Below are 22,232 nucleotides of genomic sequence, written 5' to 3'. Positions count from 1 at the left end.
TGGTCATGTGTATTAGCTATTTAAGGTAACTTGTCCATGAGGCCCTCGATGTACCAAGTCTCGTTTCGATCTTTAAGAGGCTTTGTCTTATATCATATTAATGCTAAAGCCTAAGTCGACACTCTATCACAACACGTCAATTTATCATGACTAACATGCATTCAGACAATTCGTACCATAATTAATAAACACCAGTCTAAATTTCAACATAAAACAACACGCATCGAGTCATCAATAAGTTACACATAGATTTAATACTTATGGCTAGCATCTAGCCTTCTTGAATGTCTTCTCTAAGCATACGGAGGAATCTATTAAACCTCAAGCACTCTTTTCTCCTTCATGTCCTCCCTTTGGCTTCTTGCAATCCCTTGCTAGGTGCCCACGTCCTCCACAGTTGTGACACCTATGGTAATCATCACATTCCCAAGAGGAATGTCCTGCTCTTCCACACCTGTAGCAAACACCTAATCCCTTTCTGCACTCTCCGGGGTGTCTCTTCTCACATTTTTCACAAGCAGTGAACCCCTCTCGCCTTGCCTTCTTTTTGCGTGGATCCATCTCATTGGCTTCCTCTGGTTCTGGGGTTGGGTTCTTTTTCTTCTTTTCCCCCACCGTTCTTGCTCCCCCACAATCCCTAGCTAAGTGACCCGACTTACCACACTTATAACATTTCTGGTCCTCGGTGCAATCACGAGTTATGTGTCCCTTCTTCCCACATCGGTAGCACTGATTTGGACCAGCCTTGCATTCTCCTAGGTGCATCTTCCCGCACACTTTGCATGTTTCCCTTCTCGCGACCTTTGGTATCTTCTTCCCCGCATACTCCACGACATCTACAGATCCTTTGGTTCCTTTCGCTCCTCCCTTTTCATCATCACCCTTCTTTCCGTCTCCTCCTGCCTTCTCAGTGGCCCTTGCATGGTTTTCGGCAGACTTGTCAGTACGAAATTTCTTCTCTGCAGCAGCTACAGCGTAAGAAATGGCAAATTGAGTAACAGGATCCAGCTGATACCCTTCATTGCTGCTTGGTCCTTGCAAAGTTTCACTTTTATCCTTTTTTGTGGTAGTAACTAGTTCTTCAGAAGGTTCTCGGACAACGCGTATTCCAAGAGGACGTCCAGTGTGACCTCCCTTACCAACAAACCTTTTTGCTCCAGCCATTAGTATTCTAAAAGGGAAAACACAAACATCCTCACTCAAGGAACTATTTAGTACAAGGATAGCAAGGCTAACAGGTAATAACAGTGGCCAGCTGTGACTAGCTGATCACGTTGCTTTCCGTGTCCTATACACTTCCCTTTATGAGTCTATTTGTGCTGGTTCTACTTAAGCAGTTAGTCAAATCAAACAATCAATTATTCCTATCCCTATCGCTCACATATATTTTCTTTCTCATTAACATATATCATTTAATCATACAATTTACCTTTACTGATCTTGCTTGAGCGACACATGGCATTCTTGAACTGACATCTTCTTTCCTTTCTTACTTAAATCCCATTTTCTGTTCGAGTCTAAGCATGTAGGATGCTTAAATCTCTCGAACTTATGCTCTGATACCAACTTGTAAGGCCCCGTCACCGGTAACCCTACTTTCGTGTTGGATTTACTCATAAACACAGTTCTAAATATCAGAGTTAATTAAAAACTTTACGCGGAATATAAAACTTTCATAAAACATTACATATCAATTCATAATCATGTCTTAAAACATTCCTCTTGTCTTTCAAAATCAAAACATAACTTATAAAAGCATATCAGATCTTCAGATGCCAGGCTTTAGTCTTCTGCCATGTGTCCTCCACTCAAGCCAGCTGTCTCATCCTACTCACCTGCGTGCATACTAAAAGTCAGCTACGCTGAGTGAGTTCTAGTTAATCATACAATACCATACAATACCTTATTACATACATACGTACTTAACCTCATAACTTTCTTTCATACACACATAAGTACTCATATCTTCATTCTTACTTACATACTTTCTTTCTTACTTACATACTTTCTTTACATTCATAATCATACGTTTTAAAGAGCCTTTCGCCCTATAACCTCACAGATATTATAAGGGTCTGGTCCCTAACATCACAGATATTATAAGGGTCTGGTTCCTAACATCACAGATATTATGAGGGTCTGGTCCCTATCCTCACAGATATTGTAAGGGTCTGGTCCCTAACATCACAGATATTATAAGGGTCTGGTCCCTAGCATCACAGATATTATAAGGGTCTGGTCCCTAACATCACAGATATTATGAGGGTCTGGTCCCTAACATCACAGATATTATAAGGGTCTGGTCCCTAACATCACAGATATTATAAGGGTCTGGTCCCTTGGTTTTTAATATTAGTAGGGTTCGATTCCCTCTTCGTTACCATACAACCATACATCATACCTCGAGTATTATTAGGGCTCGGTACCCTTTTCGTAACCATACAACCATACAACCGTCATTTCCTTCTTTTATTAACTTTATTACGTTCATACACATAAACATACATATCATACTTACCATATTTATAACGTTACAACCTGACAGTACGTGCAATATCCGAAGATCGTTCACGCCCCGACAAGTATTCATTTGAAATATTCATACATCTACGATATATAATATTCGTACCTTTATTTTTAACCTGACGGTACGCGCAATATCCGAAGATCGTTCGCGTACCGACAAACAATCATTCAAATCTATCACACATATCACATATGACATACACTTATCACTTAGGATAAATGTATTAACAACACATCGAGTATGCACACAGCCCCGAAAACATAACAAGGAATGGGGCTAGAAACTCACCTGAATTCTGCTTCTTTCTCTGGTAGCTGTAAATCCCCTCTTTAACTGAGCTCGGCTAACTGTACAAGTTACACGTATCAATACTCGCCTGACCTAATCTGGTGGCCTAGTATTAGCTTACTTTAACTTATCGCTTTATAATTTATTTTCTAATCAAACTTGGCTTTAGGCGAAGTTAACCCTCGGGCGAACTTAGCTTCAGGCGAAGTTAAACCTTAGGCGAACTTGGCTTCAGGCGAAGTTAAACCTTAGGCGAACTTGGCTTCAGGCGAAGTTAAACCTTAGGCGAACTTGGCTTCAGGCGAAGTTATCCTTAGGCGAACTTGGCTTCAGGCGAAGTTATCCTTAGGCGAACTTGGCCGTAGGCGAAGTTATCCTTAGGCGAACTTGGCTTGAAGGCGAAGTTACGCTTGAAGGCGAAGTTCATCAGGCGAACTTAATCTTGCAGGCGAAGTTATCGCGCTGCAGATCTGTTTGCCCATAACTCCTTCGTTTCTTAGCCAAATAACTCGATTTTGGTACCCACGGAATCGTATGATCGGCGCCTACAAATCCCAACCATCAAATCGGCCTAAAATCGACGTTTTAGGGGTCCGATTTGGGCGGTTTGGGTTTCGGGTCCGGTTAACCCATCCAATCCTAACCATTTTCAGTAATATTAGATTTGGAGGATATGTTCTTACCTTACCAACTCAGATCTATCAACAAAATCTCGGGTCTCGGCTTCGAATCTTGATCGGTTAGAATGTGTGTTTTGAGTGTGCGAAGAAAGAAGGTGGAAATGAAAGATTGGGTTTGGGATGGGATATTTATATCCCTCTAAGCCCACGGACCCGAGGCCCATTCTCATTTAACCCATCTCAATTAATCCAACACTAGCCCGACTCATACCAACTCCTACTCTATTATTTATTTCCTAATAACCCGGGTAAACTTTCTCTCTAATATTAAGTAATATAATTAATATTACCTGGAAATTTCGGGATGTTACATGAAGGGAATGTGATCTTGAAGATGACTTCGGAAAAAGATCTTACTTTGAGCAACACTTTGTATGTGCCCGAAATTCATAAGAATTTGGTTTCGGGTTGGTTGCTTAATAAGTTTGGTTTTCGTTTAGTGTTTGAGTCAGACAAGTTTGTCTTGACTAAGCTTGGAATGTATGTTGGTAAGGGCTATGCCCTCAATGGTATGTTTAAACTTGATGTAACCGTGATTGGAAATGAAATGAATAGGGCATCTACTTCTGCTTATATTATTGAGTCTTTAAATTCAAATGTTTGGCATGGTAAATTAGGACATGTAAATTTCAATCCACTTCGTCGTTTAATTAAATTAAAAAGCATACCAACATTCCACATTGATACAAACTCGAAATGCGAATCATGTGTTGAATCCAAACTTACAAGATCATCCTTCAAATCGGTTGAAAGAATAACCGAAATACTTGATTTAATTCACACCGATGTGTGCAATTTAAAAATGTGCCCAACAAGAGGGGAAACAAATATTTCATCACGTTTATTGATGATTGCTCAAAATATTGCTATGTATATTTACTTAAAAGTAAAGATGAAGCAATAGAAAATTTTATCTTGTTTAAAAATGAAGTTGAGTTACAACTTAACAAAAAAATTAAACGTGTGAGAAGCGATCGAGGAGATGAATACATTTCACCATGCGGATTTATGCGCACAAAGTGACATAATACATAAATTAACCCCTCCTTATTCTCCACAATCAAATGGCATGGCGGAACGAAAGAACCGTACATTGAAAGAGATGATGAATGCCATGTTGGTTAGTTCTGGGGTGAGCCATGACATGTGGGGGGATGCCATTTTAACGGCAAATTATCTTTTAAATAAGATACCTCTCAAGAATAGGGACGAGACTCCTTATAAGTTATGGAATGGAAGAGAACCTTCGTACAAATACATGAAAGTGTGGGGGTGCCTAGCTAAAGTCACCGTACCACCTCCTAAAGCTCTTAGGATTGGTCCCAAAACTGTTGATTGCATTTTCATTGGATATGCTCAAAATAGTAATGCACATCGGTTTTTGGTACATGAATCCCAAAATCCAAATGTACACGTAAACACTTTCATGGAGGCGAGCCCCAATACTGTCTCGTATTTTGAGCACGTGTTTCCTAAGTTAGGACACACACATGAGGCCTCATCATCACGAGCGAATGATGTAGGTGCAAGCTCGTCAACACAAAATGACGACTTGGTTCATGAAGGAACACATGAACGGCCCGAGACTGAGGATGGTGATTTAAGACGAAGCAAAAGACAAAAGGTTGCAAAATCCTTTGGTCCTGACTTCGTAAGCTTTATGGTTGAAGGTGAACTTAATACCTACTATGAAGCGGTGACCTCACCTGAAGGACCTCAATGGAAAGAAGCAATCAAGAATGAAATTGATTCGATCTTACAAAATCATACTTGGGAATTGGTAGATCTTCCAGTTGGTTGCAAACCACTTGAATATCGTTGGATATTCAAAAAGAAGATGAAAGCCGATGGAAGTATTGATAAATACAAGGCGAGGCTAGTGATCAAAGGTTTTAGACAAAAGGAAGGTCTAGACTATTTTGATACTTACTCACCTGTAACACGTATAACCTCTATAAGGTTGGTACTTGCAATCGCGTCTTTACGAAGTTTGGAAGTGCACCAAATGGATATAAAAACGGCTTTTCTAAATTGTGATTTGGAAGAAGAGATATACATGGAGCAACCTGAGGGTTTCTCCGCCCCTGGTCAAAAGGGCAAAGTATGCAAACTCATCAAGTCTTTGTATGGCTTGAAGCAAGCTCCAAACAATGACACCAAAAGTTTGACCAAGTCATGATTAGCAATGGTTTCAAAATTAATGAGTGTGATAAATGTGTTTATGTTAAAAACACAAATGAAGGTTATGTTATTTTATGCCTTTATGTAGATGACATGCTTATCATTGGGAGTAATGATAAAGTGGTTCAATCTACAAAAGACATGTTAAAGGCACGATTTGACATGAAAGACATGGGTTTAGTTGATACTATTCTTGGAATAAAAATCATTAAAACCAAAGAAGGTCTTACTTTGAGTCAAGCACACTATGTCGACAAGATTCTTGAAAAATTCAACAAGGAAGACAAGCGAGTGGCTCGTTCTCCTGTTGACACTACTCTACATCTATGTAAAAATAGAGCTGAGCCGGTTGCTCAATTAGAGTATTCAAGAATCATTGGAAGTCTAATGTATCTCATGACATGTACGAGACCCGATTTAGCATACGCGGTGAGTAGGCTAAGTAGATATGCTAGCAATCCAAGTGTTCAACATTGGAAAGCTATTATAAGGGTGCTTAGATACATAAGATACACAAGAGACTATGGTTTGCATTATACCAGCCATCCAGCTGTGATCGAAGGGTATACTGATGCGAACTGGATTTCGGATATGAAAGGTTCCAAATCAACAAGTGGGTACGTGTTCCTACTTGGTGGGGCAGCAATATCTTGGAAATCATCCAAACAAACTGTAATTGCTAGATCCACAATGGAGTTTGAATTTATTGCCTTAGACAAATCTGGGGAAGAGGCAGAATGGTTACGTCAATTCGTGGAAGACATTCCACAATGGCCAAAGCCGTTGTCGACAATTTGCATACACTGTGACAGTGAGTCTGCAATTGGTAGATCTCAACGTTCAATGTATAATGGCAAATCAAGGCATATGAGACGTAGACATAACACGATACGGCAACTACTGTCAACGGGTGTTATCACGATTGACCATGTGAGGTCAGAAGATAACATTGCAGACCCGTTAACAAAAGGCTTAAGCACGGATAAATTTTATAAGTTGTCGAGAGGAATGGGACTAAAGCCCGCGATAAAGGAAGTATGAGGGAAACCTAACTTAGAAGACTGGAGATCCCAAGAGCTAAGTTCAATAGGCAAACTTAATCATATGACCATGCAGTCACTGTGGGGGAGTACCCCAAAACCAAAGGGAGTCTTGAACTTCCTAGTCCTTTCTCCTAGGGGAGTACCCTAAAACCAGTGACATTTGGGAGAGGTTAAGCATATTAAGGTTAAGTGAAATAACCATGATGCTTTTAATGATTATTGGGAATCACCTATGTTAGAGAGAAGTGTGGTCGCTTCGAATGGAATTGTGGGGAGGCGCAATTTCCTTGAGCTCTCGCAGAACCAGGACCGTGATCCATGACCATAACGGACACAAGAATGAGGGGTTGACCAAACCAGGGAGAGTATTGTGTGAAGGCATATTGTCGTCTACACAAATGGGGGTATGTTCAAAGTCATCGCGACTACAAACCGCTAGGAGGCTAAGTATGCTTCACAACGGAAGGTTCAAAGGGTAACACCTACCTATCCGGCAATACTCAACTGCTGAAACTTACTTCGAAGAATCGATTTCCATTCATATGAGGGATTGTTGGAAAATTTGTTACGTGTGCATTAGTAGGTTGTTATGACACAACAAATGCACACTAATAGACATTGATGAATGAGATATCGATGTGTGATTGAGTGTATTTGAAAGAAAATACTATAGTGGTGTATCCCATATTGGTGGGATGAAAAACTTGTGCCTTGTTTTTCCTCTATAAATAGAGAGGTAAACTAAGTTGCAACACACTCCAAACCTTACACACAACACAAGCATTGTTGCAAGGTTTTTCCAACTTCTTATTCTTCTACATTTCTGTTTTCTTTTATTCGAACCTTTTCAGGTTTACGGTTAATTCCGGCAGTACTACTGCTCCGGCTGTTGTACCCTGGGAAACAACGAGTTCTCTTGGGAGACTCGAAATATTGTTTTAAGGGCCCCGTGTTCAACACGATCCTCAGCCAAACCGTTTATATTTTTTTCCGTATTGTATTTGGTTTATTTCTTTGATTCCGTATTGTATTTCATATGTTGGCACATGTTATGTTCTTAAGCTTTCGTACACTTTTTATAAAATGAACTAGAAATTTATAATAATTATATAATACATTGATTTATTATGGAAATTGGATTTTAATAGTTCAAGCTATTAACCATTTGTCAAAAAATATTCTTCAAACTATTTAATCAATTACATTCATAACGTTTACTTTTATTGTTAAGGACAATACAACTTTGAAAGAAAAATAACATAAGGAATCCCTAAATTTCATTTATGTCATTTCATAATTGTTTATAACTCTTTGATTGAGAATTTGAGATAAAAATAAGTTGATTGTTCATTTGGGGTGTACGAATTAAGTTCCTCTTTTGTTAATATTGTCTTTGTTTACAAAGTGAAACTTTTGACCATTACTAGTCGCATTGTTATTATCAATTATTATAGACATAATATGATACTTTAAATTATTAAAATCCAATTAGTCTATATATTAAAAGAAGACTATGCTATTACAAAAATAGAACAAGGTTATTTAAATAATTTTACTTTAATCAAAACATGAATCAAACATATTTATTTGAATTGAAAGCCAAATAAATTATAAGTAAAAAACTATACTCTAGGCTGGGAAAAACTGAAACACATGTATGAACAAAAACTGCAACATCAAAGCCAAATATATATATATATATATATATATATATATATATACTTTTATGAACTTGAAAAAAAACACAGAACCTTAAATCAGAAAGATACAACATCAAAAACTAAACACCAAGAACTTGAATGAATATATAAGGGTCAGGCTAAACGTGTTCCCCTGGTTGATTGTCATACCCCCCTTGGAAAACTAACTTTCATATTACCCCTTAAAATTATATAATTACCAAATTAGCACAAAAATAAGAATTTTATATTATTTTTTTACAAGTTGCGTTTTTTTTATGATTCGAGTTTAGGGTTTAGGGCCTAGGATTCGGGTTTAGGGTTTAGGTTTTTGCTTTTTTTTTGGGTAAATGGGCATTCTCGAAAAATATATAAGGTTTTCGGGTTTAGGGTTTCGGGTTTAGGGTTTAGGGTTTTAGGTTTTCGAGTTTTTGGTTTATTTTGTAAAGATGAAGAGGTAAAATAAAGATGTTATAAATATATATATACTATTAAAATTAAAAAATAGATATTATAAATATTTACAATATTAATACTAAAAAAATAAATTAATAGTAATACTTAATAGTTTTTAATTTGATATATGTAGTGGAGATTATTATGTGAAAAAATGTTGTAGGGACTAATATGTATATAAATAATGTTAAGAGGTAATAGTAATTTATCTAATAAGTTAAGGGGGTGTATATTTAGTAAAAATTGTGTAAAGGGAGGGTACGTTTAGCAGCACTCATATATAATTTTGGGGTTTTACCGTAAAAGTTATATCGAGTCATTTTTATTGTGGCGTAATGGTATAAAGCTTTGGTTTCTTAATTGATGCTCATATTTGATCCTCACACACAACATTTTTGGAAGGGCAAGGTTGGCGCAATGAAGTAAAACCGAGATCTTTGTGATCTCCGGTTTGATCTTGAGTGTGTCTGGGTTTACCACCAATGAGTTTTCTCCAGAATTAGAGATAACTTAGAGGCGCTTAAAAGTTCCGTATAACTAATTTAAACAAGTTATCTTTTTGGCTTCAGGTCACTCTATACAAAGTATATAGAGAGTTTATCATTCGATAAAGTAAAGTCAAATGAACATAAGAAATCTCGGAGCGTGTGAAACAAACAGCCCAGATAGAAAGTAGGCCAAAGCATATGGTCTCTGTACGTTTACTTTTTATGATGTAATGAAAATGAATCACCTCACACCTTCATTTATTCATTTATAACCAACACCTCTCTTCTCTTCTCTTCTCTTCTCATTCACCACAACCACACACACTCTCTCAAACCCTAACCCTTCCGATGCAAGGCGTCCACGGCTACCGTCTCGAACTCACCACCACCACCAACTCACCTCTCGCCATCGACATCTCCGAGTCCACCGAAATGAGAATCCAACGCCTGATTACCGAGAATCCGGTCATCATATTCAGCCGATCCGCCTGCTGTATGTGCCACGTCATGAAACGACTGCTGACGTCACTCGGCGTTCATCCTACTGTTATTGAACTGGAAGAGGACGAGATCGGAGCACTGGCCGAGTCGCAGCACGACGACGGTGGAGAGACGGTGGCTCCGGCGGTGTTCGTCGGCGGAGAACGGATCGGAGGACTGGAGAGTCTCGTCGGACTTCACTTGAGTGGTCACCTGGTTCCAAAGCTTGTGGAAGTTGGTGTGCTCGTGTTGTAATCACAGGGGTAGTTTCGTAATTTCATGTTTTATATAGCTGTGAACTTTTTTTTAGTTTTAGTTTTATTTTTATTTTTAATTCTCATTTTCTAATTGTAAAAAAGATGTAAAAAAAATGCAAGATTAAGTTGGATTATCATTATCTGTGGTACAATTATGTATGCAGAAAGTACATGTTATGAAATATTGAAAAATACATATGAGCTTACCAGGGTTCGAAGCCTGATCTGGCTCCTCGTTGTCGTGTCATTTGACGGGCGTGGGGGTCGGGTTTTATCCGGTGAATCCCTCAATAGGTGGACCGCTAACTAGTGGCCGGCTTGGGCTACCTTTAGCCAATGGGGGCCGTGTACGGAGTACCCGGCGTTACTTAGTTGGTCGTTAAAAAAAAAAAGAATCAGCGATGAAATCTAAGTGTAAAGTGTAAATGCGACTTTTAGGTGAAGGATACTTGTGTCAAGTTAAACAAAATAACCTTTATGAACACATGTAAAGGTTACAGTGCATAGTTTTAACATTGACTTGAATAGCACGTATACACTGTTAGTAAAAACTTTAATTAACAGTGTGACGTACATTAATACATAGTACAGACTCCTAGTGAAAATAGTAGTATGATATACACGTGCATCTCGTCTGAAATAGTGTGTCGTTGATGGTCTCTTTATGGTTAAACGTTGTAGAGTTACGTATGGGACGTCACCGCCATCCACATTGGCCATCACACCTAACGCCCACCCCTTCACCGCTTCCAGCGTTAAACCTTTATTACAAACCCCCCCCCCCCCCCCCCCCCTCCTCTTTTACTGGCCTCAAATCAACCCATTAATCCACTGACATGGTGTTTAATACCCCTTAGCTTGCAAAAGTGATGCCACGTCGACGGTTTATCGCTCACAACTCTTGGCCTTACTAGTATTCTCACAGTAATTTATATATTTGATGTTATAATTTTCACCATGCTTAAAAAAAAAAAAATCAAAACCCGGCTTCTCTTTTGCAATAAAGCTCATGGACAACAATTTTTTGTTAATGAGATTGTTGTTCTTTTTTAAACAAGTCTCGTCTATATGTGTAAGTCATAGCCTCTGTCTCCCTCATATTACTACAAATAGGTCAGCAAGCGAATCGAACAAACACAAATACAGTATGTTCATGTTTGTTCGATTAAATTTAACCCAACAAACGATCAAACACGAACCATTAACCCAACAGGTTTTCATGTCCTTGTTCGTTAAGAAAATGCATGTGTTCAAAAATAGTGTAAACGACCGGTTCACGAATATAAACGAACAAACATAACTAAACATAAATAAACGGATAAAACTGAGCAAGCACCAATTGGCTAAACTATTTGTTAAAAATAAAACTAATTTGTAATGACAATTACAAAACTAAGAATGCATTCTGATGGTCTTAAAAGTTGTATGTATGTACATTGGCGAACTTAAACAAATACAAACTAGTAAACCTAAATGAATGTAATCGAATGGATATAAATGAAAGAACTAAACGAACCTTCAAGAACACAAATGATCGAAGGTGACACGTGTTTATGTTCTTTGATTAGTTTCTAAACGAATAAAAAATAGTCTTCATCTTTGTTCGTATGGTATATAAACAAATTTTCACCCAAAGACTTCACTAACAATTCACTAGAAGTTTGGTTTATTTACAAACCTAAATATAAACTGGTTGTACATAACTAGATAAGAATTAGAGATGTATAAGTTAAGAGCTTTTATGACAAACTAAAAAAGAATGATAACTTTTATAAAATTTAGAAAATCAAATTTCACTCTCGTCCTCCAAAATATGAGCCCCATTATATGTAGTTTTTCACAAAAATTTCTTTTAGCATATAAATTCCACATTTACCTTGTCTTCTCTTGCAAACATGGTTGTACTAAAACAAACTTTGCTTTAGACTAAATAATTTGACGGGCTACATTTTTTCACTCTCATCTCTTTGTTACACTTTTTGGGTGCTAGAATCCACGGATCAAGTAGGAGGAACTGAAATAGAACGAAAGTGATTCACAAGTCTGCACATAGGACACCGCAACCAACATTTGGCTAGAGAATAAGTATTTTTGTCGAAGCACTAAGAATGAGCAATTAAAGTCTAGTATAAGATGTAGGTTTCTAAGAACTGAATGTGATTATCTATCGAAAAGAACTGTTTATATACCTCCTTTTATCATGATTCCGCAGATGCAATAAATGTTGCTCCTCATATTATCTAACCGTCGGTAGCTTTAGGTATACATCATAGCTTATCATCCAAATGTTACAACGAATGTCTGTTGATAATCGTTTTATCCATTTGTCCAACATTTATTTTGCAAGATCTTCTTTCTGGCAATATTTTTTGCATTCAATGCCCTAACAAGTAATCTTTGTGAATACCTTTCCTGAGAGTTCACTTTCTTGTTCTTCTTTCCACAGCGTTCTTCTTTCTTAGAGTATCTTGATCTTTCTCTTAGCACAATTTATAACAAACCACAAATAAAAGATAAAAGAGATAAGTGAAGGAAATTCCATCCCACATTGGTGGAGGAAAGAAATGGAGAATGTACCACCATAATATAAATAGGTTTGTAAGTTCTTGTCCCACATCGTTAGATTAACAAACTAGTGAGCTCTTTATAAAAAAGAAAATTTATATGTTAATGTTCTTATAAGACATATCACACCTAGTGGTCCTGGCGAAGGGTGCGACGCACCCGAACGCGCACGGGCGACGGGCCACCTTAGTATTTTTGTCCCCCATCGTGATACGCGACAAGTTTGGGTTAGCCTCATCGCGTACCACGATGACATGTAACCTTATCCAAATATATGGCGGCGTAGCGATACGCGATGAGCTATGATATAGCTACCCATCGTGATACGCGACAGGTTTGGGTTAGCCTAATCGCGTACCACGATGACATGTAACCTTATCCAAATATATGGCGGCGTAGCGATACGCGATGAGCTATGATATAGCTACCCATCGCCTACCGTGACGTGGAGGTTACGCAGACGAGACACGTGGCAGACCTAGGGCTGACTCGACATAGCTACAAGATTTTTCGCGATACGCGACGGCTTTCTATTTATGGCCGATGGGGTCCGAAACTTACTATAAATAGAAAGGAAATGGGACATTCACAAATCGCTCAAAATTTCTTTCCCTTTCTGAATTTACACACACATATATTAATATATATATATTAAGAGTATAATACCGAGTTGTCGTAACGATATCCTATCCGATCGAAAGAAATATACACGAATCCGAAAGCTCTGCCTGTTAAGGTATGACATTGTGCCATCGTGTAAAGTTTCTACTCTCGTGATTATCATTATGATTATTGGTTTTATACTAATCTAGTTATAATACTACATTGTGTTTATCCTAGGTGCTTAATACTAGGAGGTGTTCTTTAATTGTAAACTTGCAAGGTGAGACATTCGAGTTTTTATACCACTTACATTTGTGTGAGACAACTGTTTTTCCGACACTGTTATGATGATTTCAAAACCTATAAAACTCATGGCGGATGGTCTAAATGTTTTCAAATATATATTTAAAAGTATTTTAAATACATTACAGTGATTAAGTCTATGTATTGTGGGGTTTGGTTACTACTGGTATTGTGGGGTTTTGTATACAAGGCATGCCTACTGGGCTATTACACGTTACTTATTGGACAAGTGTTAGCCAATAAGTAATATGACCACAGTCATAGATACGGTCGAGTGACAAGTACCTTTCGGTAATTTGTAAGCAGACAGATGTAAAACATCTTAATGCTGTAACTGTAAAATGTGTCATTTACAAATGAATGTACTCACCAGTATTTCTTGCTGATCAAATATTTTAAACATGTTTCAGATGACTTATTAGAGACAAAGGAATGATGCATGCGGGCTTCCAACTTAAATAAGTGGCTTGTCACCAGAATAAAGAAACTTGTTTTTGTAAATTAGGGTTTAACCCTATAAAACTTATGTTTGTATCAAAAGGGATTAAATTCCCGGTTTATCATAATAATAATCATGGTGTTTTTATAACTATGATCATTTTTCATAACTACGGTTCTGATGAAATTTTCTGCTGCAAAATAATTTAATAAACACCGATACCACCAATCAATGTTCACGACTCCCCTCCAGAGGTATAGAGGTCGGGGGCTGTGACACAATTCCTTTCCTCTCGGAGAAATTCTCAGTTACTGTGTGCTATCATGGTGAGGTTTTGCCATAGTTTCCAAGCTTTTCTCCATGTATTTCTTTATCTTTCTCCTTATTAGTTTACTAGTTTACTAATTTATTTATTTCTTCAATCTAAAAAATAGTGATTACATTAAAATAGAAGACAAACGAGTAACAAACTGGTCGCTACCCATTTTAAATTGCAAAATCTATTATTCTTTTAAAAACTATATTGGTTGATCATTGAGTTATAACATTACTAATTTACTATGCATAATCTGTTGACCTCGGTTAAATAACTCCATAACTTTAGACGCGGGAAACTGAAAGTGTAAAAAACAAACCTATTATGTCCAGATCCAAGAACCCGACCCGTTATTTCTGGATCCAATCCCGGATGAGAGTGATCTCATCACAGTTATGAAAATTGAAAAGACACCAAGCTCTATTGATTTTTTTATCCCAACTTCTTCCCATATATAATATGATTCAATGATTCTTCTTTTTAACATTAGATTATTAAAAGAACTTTTGAATGAAATGACATGCTATAATGGTCCATTCCATTAAATCTTTATTAATTATTTAATAATTTTGTTAGTATCTTGTTAATTGTTTGTTTTATATAAGTTGGTTATGGTTTAATGGTAGAGCACTCACTTTATAAGTGAGGGGTATGAGGATCAAACCTCACTACCATCAATTTATATGGGAGATATGAAGGATGACCCTGGCTTGCCAGGGTTCGAGTCCTGATCTCACCCGGTTTTACCGGCTCCTCGCTGTCGTGCCGTTTGGCAGGCGTGGGGGTCGGGTTTTATCCGGTGAATCTCTCAACAGGTGGACCGCTAGGGGCTCCGTCCGTCCGGACTAGTGGCCGGCTCGGGCTACCTTTAGCCAATGGGGGCTGCGTACGGAGTACCCGGCGTTACTTAGTTGGCCGTTCAAAAAAAATTGTTTGTTTTATATTCTACATATTCTCTTTTTCGTATTGCCTTAATCGTCGGTCATATAATTCTCATCGCCTAAAACGGTAAATATAATAATACTTGAAACATCATTTGAATCTCGTTACTAAGATTCGTTAATAGCCAGCTACCAATAACAACAAATAAAATATATTATATGATGATGGTATGCTATGCTAGTTATATTAAATCAAGTAAATAAATTTACAAGAGGGACAACTCACTATCATACCGATTACCGATCATGATTTTCTTAATAGCATTGGTACTAGTATTTGCACAAAAAATAATCGGTCTGGTATCAGTATTATAGGAAAAAAATTGGTAGATATTGATAACAAACCATACCTTACTGATCCCAAAACATCAAATAGTTGGTTCGAAACGATACTGACGATACTCATTTCGGTACTGGGTAAAACGAACATTTCGTTACCGAGACCGGCGCTGATACCAAGTTTTTATGAAAACTGAAATCAGTACCGTCGGTACCAAGATATTCAGGATTAGCACTGGCCTATACATATTTTATCTTCTTATCTTTTCTTTTGACATCTCTTCTTTCTCTTCGATTTTCTTTCTTCAAAATCTTTCCAAAGTTCTCTTATTTTGTTCTTCATTTTTTGTCTCCCCTTTTCTCCTTTTCTTTTCTTTAGTGAAACTCAATAAGAGCATTCTTAATCCAATCCCTACCGTATATCTATATATATCATAAAATTACATTAAAAATCACTGCATTTTCTCTCTCATGTTTAATTAAATAACACATTTTATACCTTTATTATTAAATTTTCTCTCTCTTTACTCACAACCACTTTTAAAAAATATTAAAAAGTTATACGAAATGTACAGTGAATCCCCAAATTTAGTGATATTAATAATAATTATAATAATAATGATAATAATAATGTCAATAATAATAATATAACGGGTGATGTTATTAGTAAGCCTTATAGTAGACTTGATGCACAAATTAGAATGGTTTAGAGTGATATGAATACCTATTTGAAGGATCCGGAGGATGTGGAGTATGATGAGTGGAAGTTAGGGTTTCGGTTTGACGAGAAATTGGGGGAGATTGATGAGGTGATGAGTGAGAAGGATGGGGTGGTTGGGGAGATATATCGAGAGATTGTGCCGTCTCGAGTTGACGAGAGTTTGTTTTGGGTAAGGTATTTTTATAGGGTTTATAAGATTAAGATGGCGGAGGAGGCGAGGGTGAAGCTTGTGAAGAGAGCGATTTCGGGCGAGGAGGGTGAGGAGTTGAGTTGGGATGTGGATGAAGATGAGTATGAAGAGAATGCGGTGTCTGGTTTGAAAGGTGAAGTGAAGGAATCTGTTGTGGAAGATAAGAGTTTGGAGAAGAAAGATGTTGATTCTCGAACAGAAAATGAGAAGCCGAGTGAAGTAGAAGCTAAATCGGATTTGAAAACGGATAAAGATAGTGATATTACGGTTATTTCTACTCAACCGTCGACTGAGGTAGACGGGTGGGATGAGATTGAAGATATTGGAAGTGGTGATGAGAATAAGGATAAGGATAAGGTGGTCTCTCTTGGCAGCCATGGAAGTGCTGACAGAGCAGAGTTGCAGAAACAGTTGAAACGGTTGAGTGTTGCTGAGGAAGAAGATCTTACATGGGATATTGAAGATGATGAGGATTGAGGAGACGGTTAATCTGAAGTTGCGAAAGTGTTTTGTTTGTCGATTATTTGGTAAGTAATTTGACATGTTCTTTAGTTTCCGACTTTCGATACATGCATTTTACTGGATGCTTCTTTTGTATATAATGTGACTATCTTTTAAAGAAACAAGTTGAAATATACCTTCGTCGTACTTTTAGATAATATGCTAGTTTAGTAGTTTCTTGTAGCTTAACATTGGTTCATTTGCAAAACACAGGTAAATTTCTTACAAAGTTATAATATGTCATAAAACTACCTCTGTCATGTATTTGCATTTTTGGTTTTTGTATATTTATCTTGGGAATCAAGATTCTTTACAGAAATTTATATTGGATTCGGCAAGTTTCATAATGAGTTTCGTTTAATCTGTGTGTTATCAACAACCTAGGATAATTAGGCTGCAGTAAGAAAGTGTGACTTGTGTAGTATGAGTGGCGTCTGGTTTTCCCGCATTCACGATATCTTTCTTTCACTCGCTTTATAGTAAAATTTTAACGTTGTTTTAACATTGATTACAAAGAAACTACCACGTGGACAATAGAAGGATGCGGTTTTTATATATATAGGCAACCCCCAAGTGTTTTGAACTTGGTACAAGTGAATATTGATTAAAGTAGCCGTGGTTGTACTTGTACGTACCTTAGGAAGATGATCCGGCCCATATAGGTGGGGTTGTGGGGCGGTTCGATGTGCACCCAGTATTAGTGTATACATGTATTTCAGTTTAGTTAGTTGCCAACAGTTGGTTATGGCTGTTATCGATATTTAGTTAGCTACCTGCATTTCTGTTATTTTCTTTTTCACGTCTTTCCATCTATGCAGGGAGAGATTATGTACTTGTATCAATACATTACATTACATTGAGCTAGATCACGTACCTTTGATATGGTGAGTTAATGACTTGATGTTATAAATAATTATGGTTGGATAAAAGTAAGGGCATCCCAAGCTGGTGTTTTGTTGTGAATTTTTAACAGGTTAAGTTAATATGTTAGAATCAGAGATGATGTGATTGGGGGTTGAATAAATATAAGTTGCAGTTTTTTAGCAAGAAATATGGTTGTAAACAAGTTAAGTTAGTATCTTAGAATCAGATGATGAGTTCGGTGTTAGATCAATATAAATAGCATTTTTTTAGCAAGAATTGTGGTGGTGATTGTGTTTCATGGTGATTCACAGTGACGATCCTTTGAAGGTTTGCTTTCTGCAGTGTCATTGGTGTATGAAATTAAGTTTGGTGTCATTTTATCAATCTGTATAGAAAGGGAGAATGTATTGAAAGCTTCTTTTCCACTTAATAAACCTTCTGTTATCTGCATTTGTCTACCGAGATTGTGCATTATAGTATCTTTCTATTTGAAATCACCGGTAAATGACGTTTGTTGCAAGACCCTGCAGTGGAGTCGATCGTTAATGGATTAATTTTGGTTATCCTTAAGTGGGTCAAAAGGGTGATGCAGGCTGAAAGTCTGGATTAAAAGCTGAAAAGGGATAAATGCAAACTGAAATCAGTTTTCAATCGAAACCAAACTGTGCTGAATTCAGTTTGGTCAAACAATTGCGAATTCAGTTTCGGTTTGAATAATGGTAAGGGACAAAAATTTTAAATCCGAATAAATCAGTTCGAAATACCCGAATGATCTATATCTGAATCGATGGTTAGACCTATAAAAGCATACAATTTCATTGCTCAATTCCTTTTGGAGTTGTCCAACCTAAAGACTAAAACACATTTGTGCTCATTCTGTGAAATTTCGGTAGGGCCATTTACTTTTAGCTACTTGCTAGCCTTGCTTGTGTTTAACTTAAGTAAATCAGGCCTAACCCCCGAGCTTAATCATATGTTTAGAAAACATAAATCTATAACAATTTCAACCGATCTTTAAGTCTTCAATCACCCCCACACCCACTTCCACCGCCGTCACAAAAACCAAAATATTCGACTACATACACATCATGATGTTCTTGAGCTTTATCTTTCTCCTTCCGATTCTGCTTATTTTGGTCATCTTTCTCGACTTGATTGTTTTGACCTTCTACTGACTCCTTGTCACCATGTTTATCTTTCTCATTAGATAGATGAACGTTTGGATTTTTACGATTATTCTTCAACAAGAGTTGATGAATATCAAAAGTCTCATCTTCTTGTTTGCGGTGGCATACAATAACTGTAACGATGGCCACCAAAATGAATATCGCAAGCACTATAAAAGCAATAGCCAAACCCGCAGGCATGATTAGTTAACTATCCAGTAGGCCTTTAACCATGTCTTTCTTGTAGTATTCCTCGATGTCCTTATTTATAGTGTACGTTTTATCCACATAGGTTAGATCGTAAGAATATTTTTTTAATAATTAGTAATCTCCGCGGACATTCTCTCCACATTGTTCACAGACACGGCATCGATAAATACAAAGAATCAATCTATAAATATTATATTAATATGGCGAATGTCCTGTCCGGCCGTAAATCAAAGAAATTATAAAATGACTTTTATTACAATGATATGTATAAAGGTTGTGTGACTGTGTCAATCTCTCAAATACTATTATGATCCATGTTGATGTTCCAGACACTACAAGAAAACTGGGGTCCCACCGACGGCATATTTTTGTCGAAAACATTTGTCGGGCAATGTTATTGATGGATGCCATCAAATCACCTTTAATCAAATTGTGTTCAAAATATTTATGCTGGCAGTGATCCAACAGGAAGCTGTGGTGGTTTTATTGTATCTTCTCATTTGAAATCACTAGTTAATGATATTTGTTGCAAAACCCGGCGGTGGAATTGATCATTAACGGATTGATTTTGGTTCTTTATCTCAAATGGGTCAAAAGGGAGATACGGATTGAAAGTCTCGTTTAAAAGCTGAAAAGGGAAAAATGCAAATTGAATTCCGTTCGGTTAAACAATTACAAATTCGATTTCACTTTGGATAGCGGTTAGGGATAAAAAAATTTCATTTTTGAATATAATGGTCCAAAATACTCGGAAATGGATATCCGAGTCGATGAACACCCCTACGTGAGCATATTTAAACTAGTGTTTAAAGTCAAATATGTCGTTCATTGAAGTTTTACGGTTGTATAGAATGTTATACATCCATATCGCTTTTTAGTGGAAAACAATGGAGTGTTGTCGATTTTTTATTTAAAGTATATATTTATCTTTTTCATTATTTTGATAATACAAAGCTGCACCAATTATTTGATATGAAAAAAGATTATGTCAAAGACTACTATTTATATTTCCTGTTAACATGAATTACGTTCATCCCATTTTGACAGGCAAGATCACTTTTAGGTGGCACGACCTATAAAAATATACGTTTCTCTAACTCGATTTCCTATTTAGCATTTTTCAAAACTTATTACAGTATTACAAAACCGAAGAATTCATAGCTCATTTCTTTTTGGTAGGGGGCCATTTGCTTCTAGCGTCCGCCAGTTAATACTTGTGTTTAATCCAAGTAAATCATGCCGAAAACATGAGCTTAAAAGGAGGGTCAGAAAACATAAATCTACAATAATATTACCAATTGATCATTAGTAATATATAGTAGCGAAATTCGGGATGGTGGTCTCCCATAGAATTAAGAGAAGGATACTTAAGGGAAGAAATTAAACTTAAAAGAATTCAAGCAAACTTAAGGGAAGATTAAATCATGCGAAACTTAATGAATTGAACTTAAAAGAATTTAGAGATAGACGGATTTCTACATAAATGCAATTACATCTAATGAAGACACAGTTGTTACACAGATGGTGTTTGAGGTTTGAGTAAAGTAACACCTTTAGGTACTAAGGTCTGGGTTTTAAGTTTTAAATTAATTTTGTTACGAGTTTGGGTATTAACATTAAAACCCAAACTTGTTACTTTAAAAAACTTAGTACCCAAAGATGTTACTTTACTCAAATCTCAGGCAATACTGTAACGTGTCCTTGAATATCAGTTAAGCCTTCAATCGCCACCACAGCCACCGCCACACCTGCTTCCACCACCACCATCACATAAACCAAAACAAACGACTACATCCACTTCATGCTCTCGAGTATTATCTTTCTCTCTCTGATTTTGCTTCTTTCGGCCATCTTTCTCGTCTTGATTGTTTGACCTGGTTTAACTTTCTCAGACTCCTTTACTTGTTCACACCCGCAAGCATGAACTGCAACAATGACAACCAAAATGAATGTCCCAATCACTGCAATAGCAATAGCCAAATATGCAGACATGACAAGTTGATCACTATCAGTTGCCTTTAATCTATGTGTCTTTCTTGTAGTCCTTGGCGTCCTTATTTATCATGTACTTTTGATCCGCGTTTGTTTGATCGCAATAATATTTTTCTTAATATATAGTTAGTAACCTTCGCAAACATTCCTCCAACGTCCATCAGAAACACGGTATCAGCAAAATACAAAAAATCAGTCTACAACAATATAACAATATTAATATGTATTAATATTATACAAGAATTTGGGATATTCAAAGAGCATGTTTGACTTGTATCTTTTTTGGTAGCATCCGAAACCGATTACAGCTTACGTGCCATAATTTTATACAATTTGGGGAGGGTGTTGGAGGCAGATACCGATATCCCTTAAAAAAACACCTAAAAGGGGAAAAGACATTTTGTTTGAAAGATGCGTTGTTTAGTTTGCTAAAAAAACAAATGTTCATCTTTTCATATTACATTGACATTTTTCTTTAAACCAAGAAAACTGCTATTCTAATTGTTTTGATAATTAAGGTAGGGCAAAGTCACTTAACCGAGGGTTTGGTTAATCAAAAAGTGTTAGACCATAACTGAAGAAACACTAGTTTAACTCTCGGCCTAACTGCTTGGTCCTTGGGTTAAGGTTAGTCTTTCCCACGGGAGTTAAGGTACGATCCGGTTGAAGAGAGTTAAATCACCTATAATACAGCACAACGTCAGCTCGCTACGAGAAGGAGAGGAGAGGGGATGGGTCTTCTCGTAATCACCTTCCGGCGTGAGAATCAATATGAAAGATTGAATATAAGTAACACAAAGTTATCGCAGACCACTAATGAGCATTATCGTTGTGGAGTTGAGATCCCTTAGACTATACGCTATGGGGCGCCCATGGCTGAGGTGGCGGCGCCGATGGGCGCCGAACACTGCAGTGGGGCGCGGTTCTTCGTTGGGCGCCGAAGATTTGGTGGTTTAAACGGCAGGCGCAGATGAGGCTTGGATGGTGGGGCCCTCTCTCTCTATCTCTCAAACACACATACATACATATGTATATATGTATTAAAGGGGCTTCGAAGCCTCCC

At 37.1% G+C, this 22,232-nt stretch overlaps 1 protein-coding gene and 1 pseudogene across 1 annotated transcript; both read left to right on the top strand.

Moving 5' to 3' along the window:
* Nucleotides 1-9,690: 9,690 nt before the first annotated feature.
* On the top strand, nt 9,691-10,077 carry LOC143541685 (glutaredoxin-C6 pseudogene; annotated as a pseudogene).
* Nucleotides 10,078-16,199: 6,122 nt separating this feature from the next.
* LOC143540745 (uncharacterized) lies at nt 16,200-17,095 on the top strand. Its single transcript, XM_077033728.1, has one exon. The coding sequence runs from the start codon at nt 16,242-16,244 to the stop codon at nt 16,911-16,913; it is 672 nt and encodes a 223-aa protein (XP_076889843.1). The 5' UTR covers nt 16,200-16,241; the 3' UTR covers nt 16,914-17,095.
* The last annotated feature ends 5,137 nt before the right edge of the window (nt 17,096-22,232 follow it).

The sequence above is a fragment of the Bidens hawaiensis genome, unplaced genomic scaffold (genome assembly GCF_021521415.1).
Source record: "Bidens hawaiensis isolate Kalapana, Puna unplaced genomic scaffold, B.hawaiensis_p1.1 tig00000820_1, whole genome shotgun sequence".
In the NCBI taxonomy this organism is placed as follows: domain Eukaryota; kingdom Viridiplantae; phylum Streptophyta; class Magnoliopsida; order Asterales; family Asteraceae; genus Bidens; species Bidens hawaiensis.
Note: the sequence above shows the minus strand (reverse complement) of the source record. Positions and strands in the feature narration are given on the sequence as shown.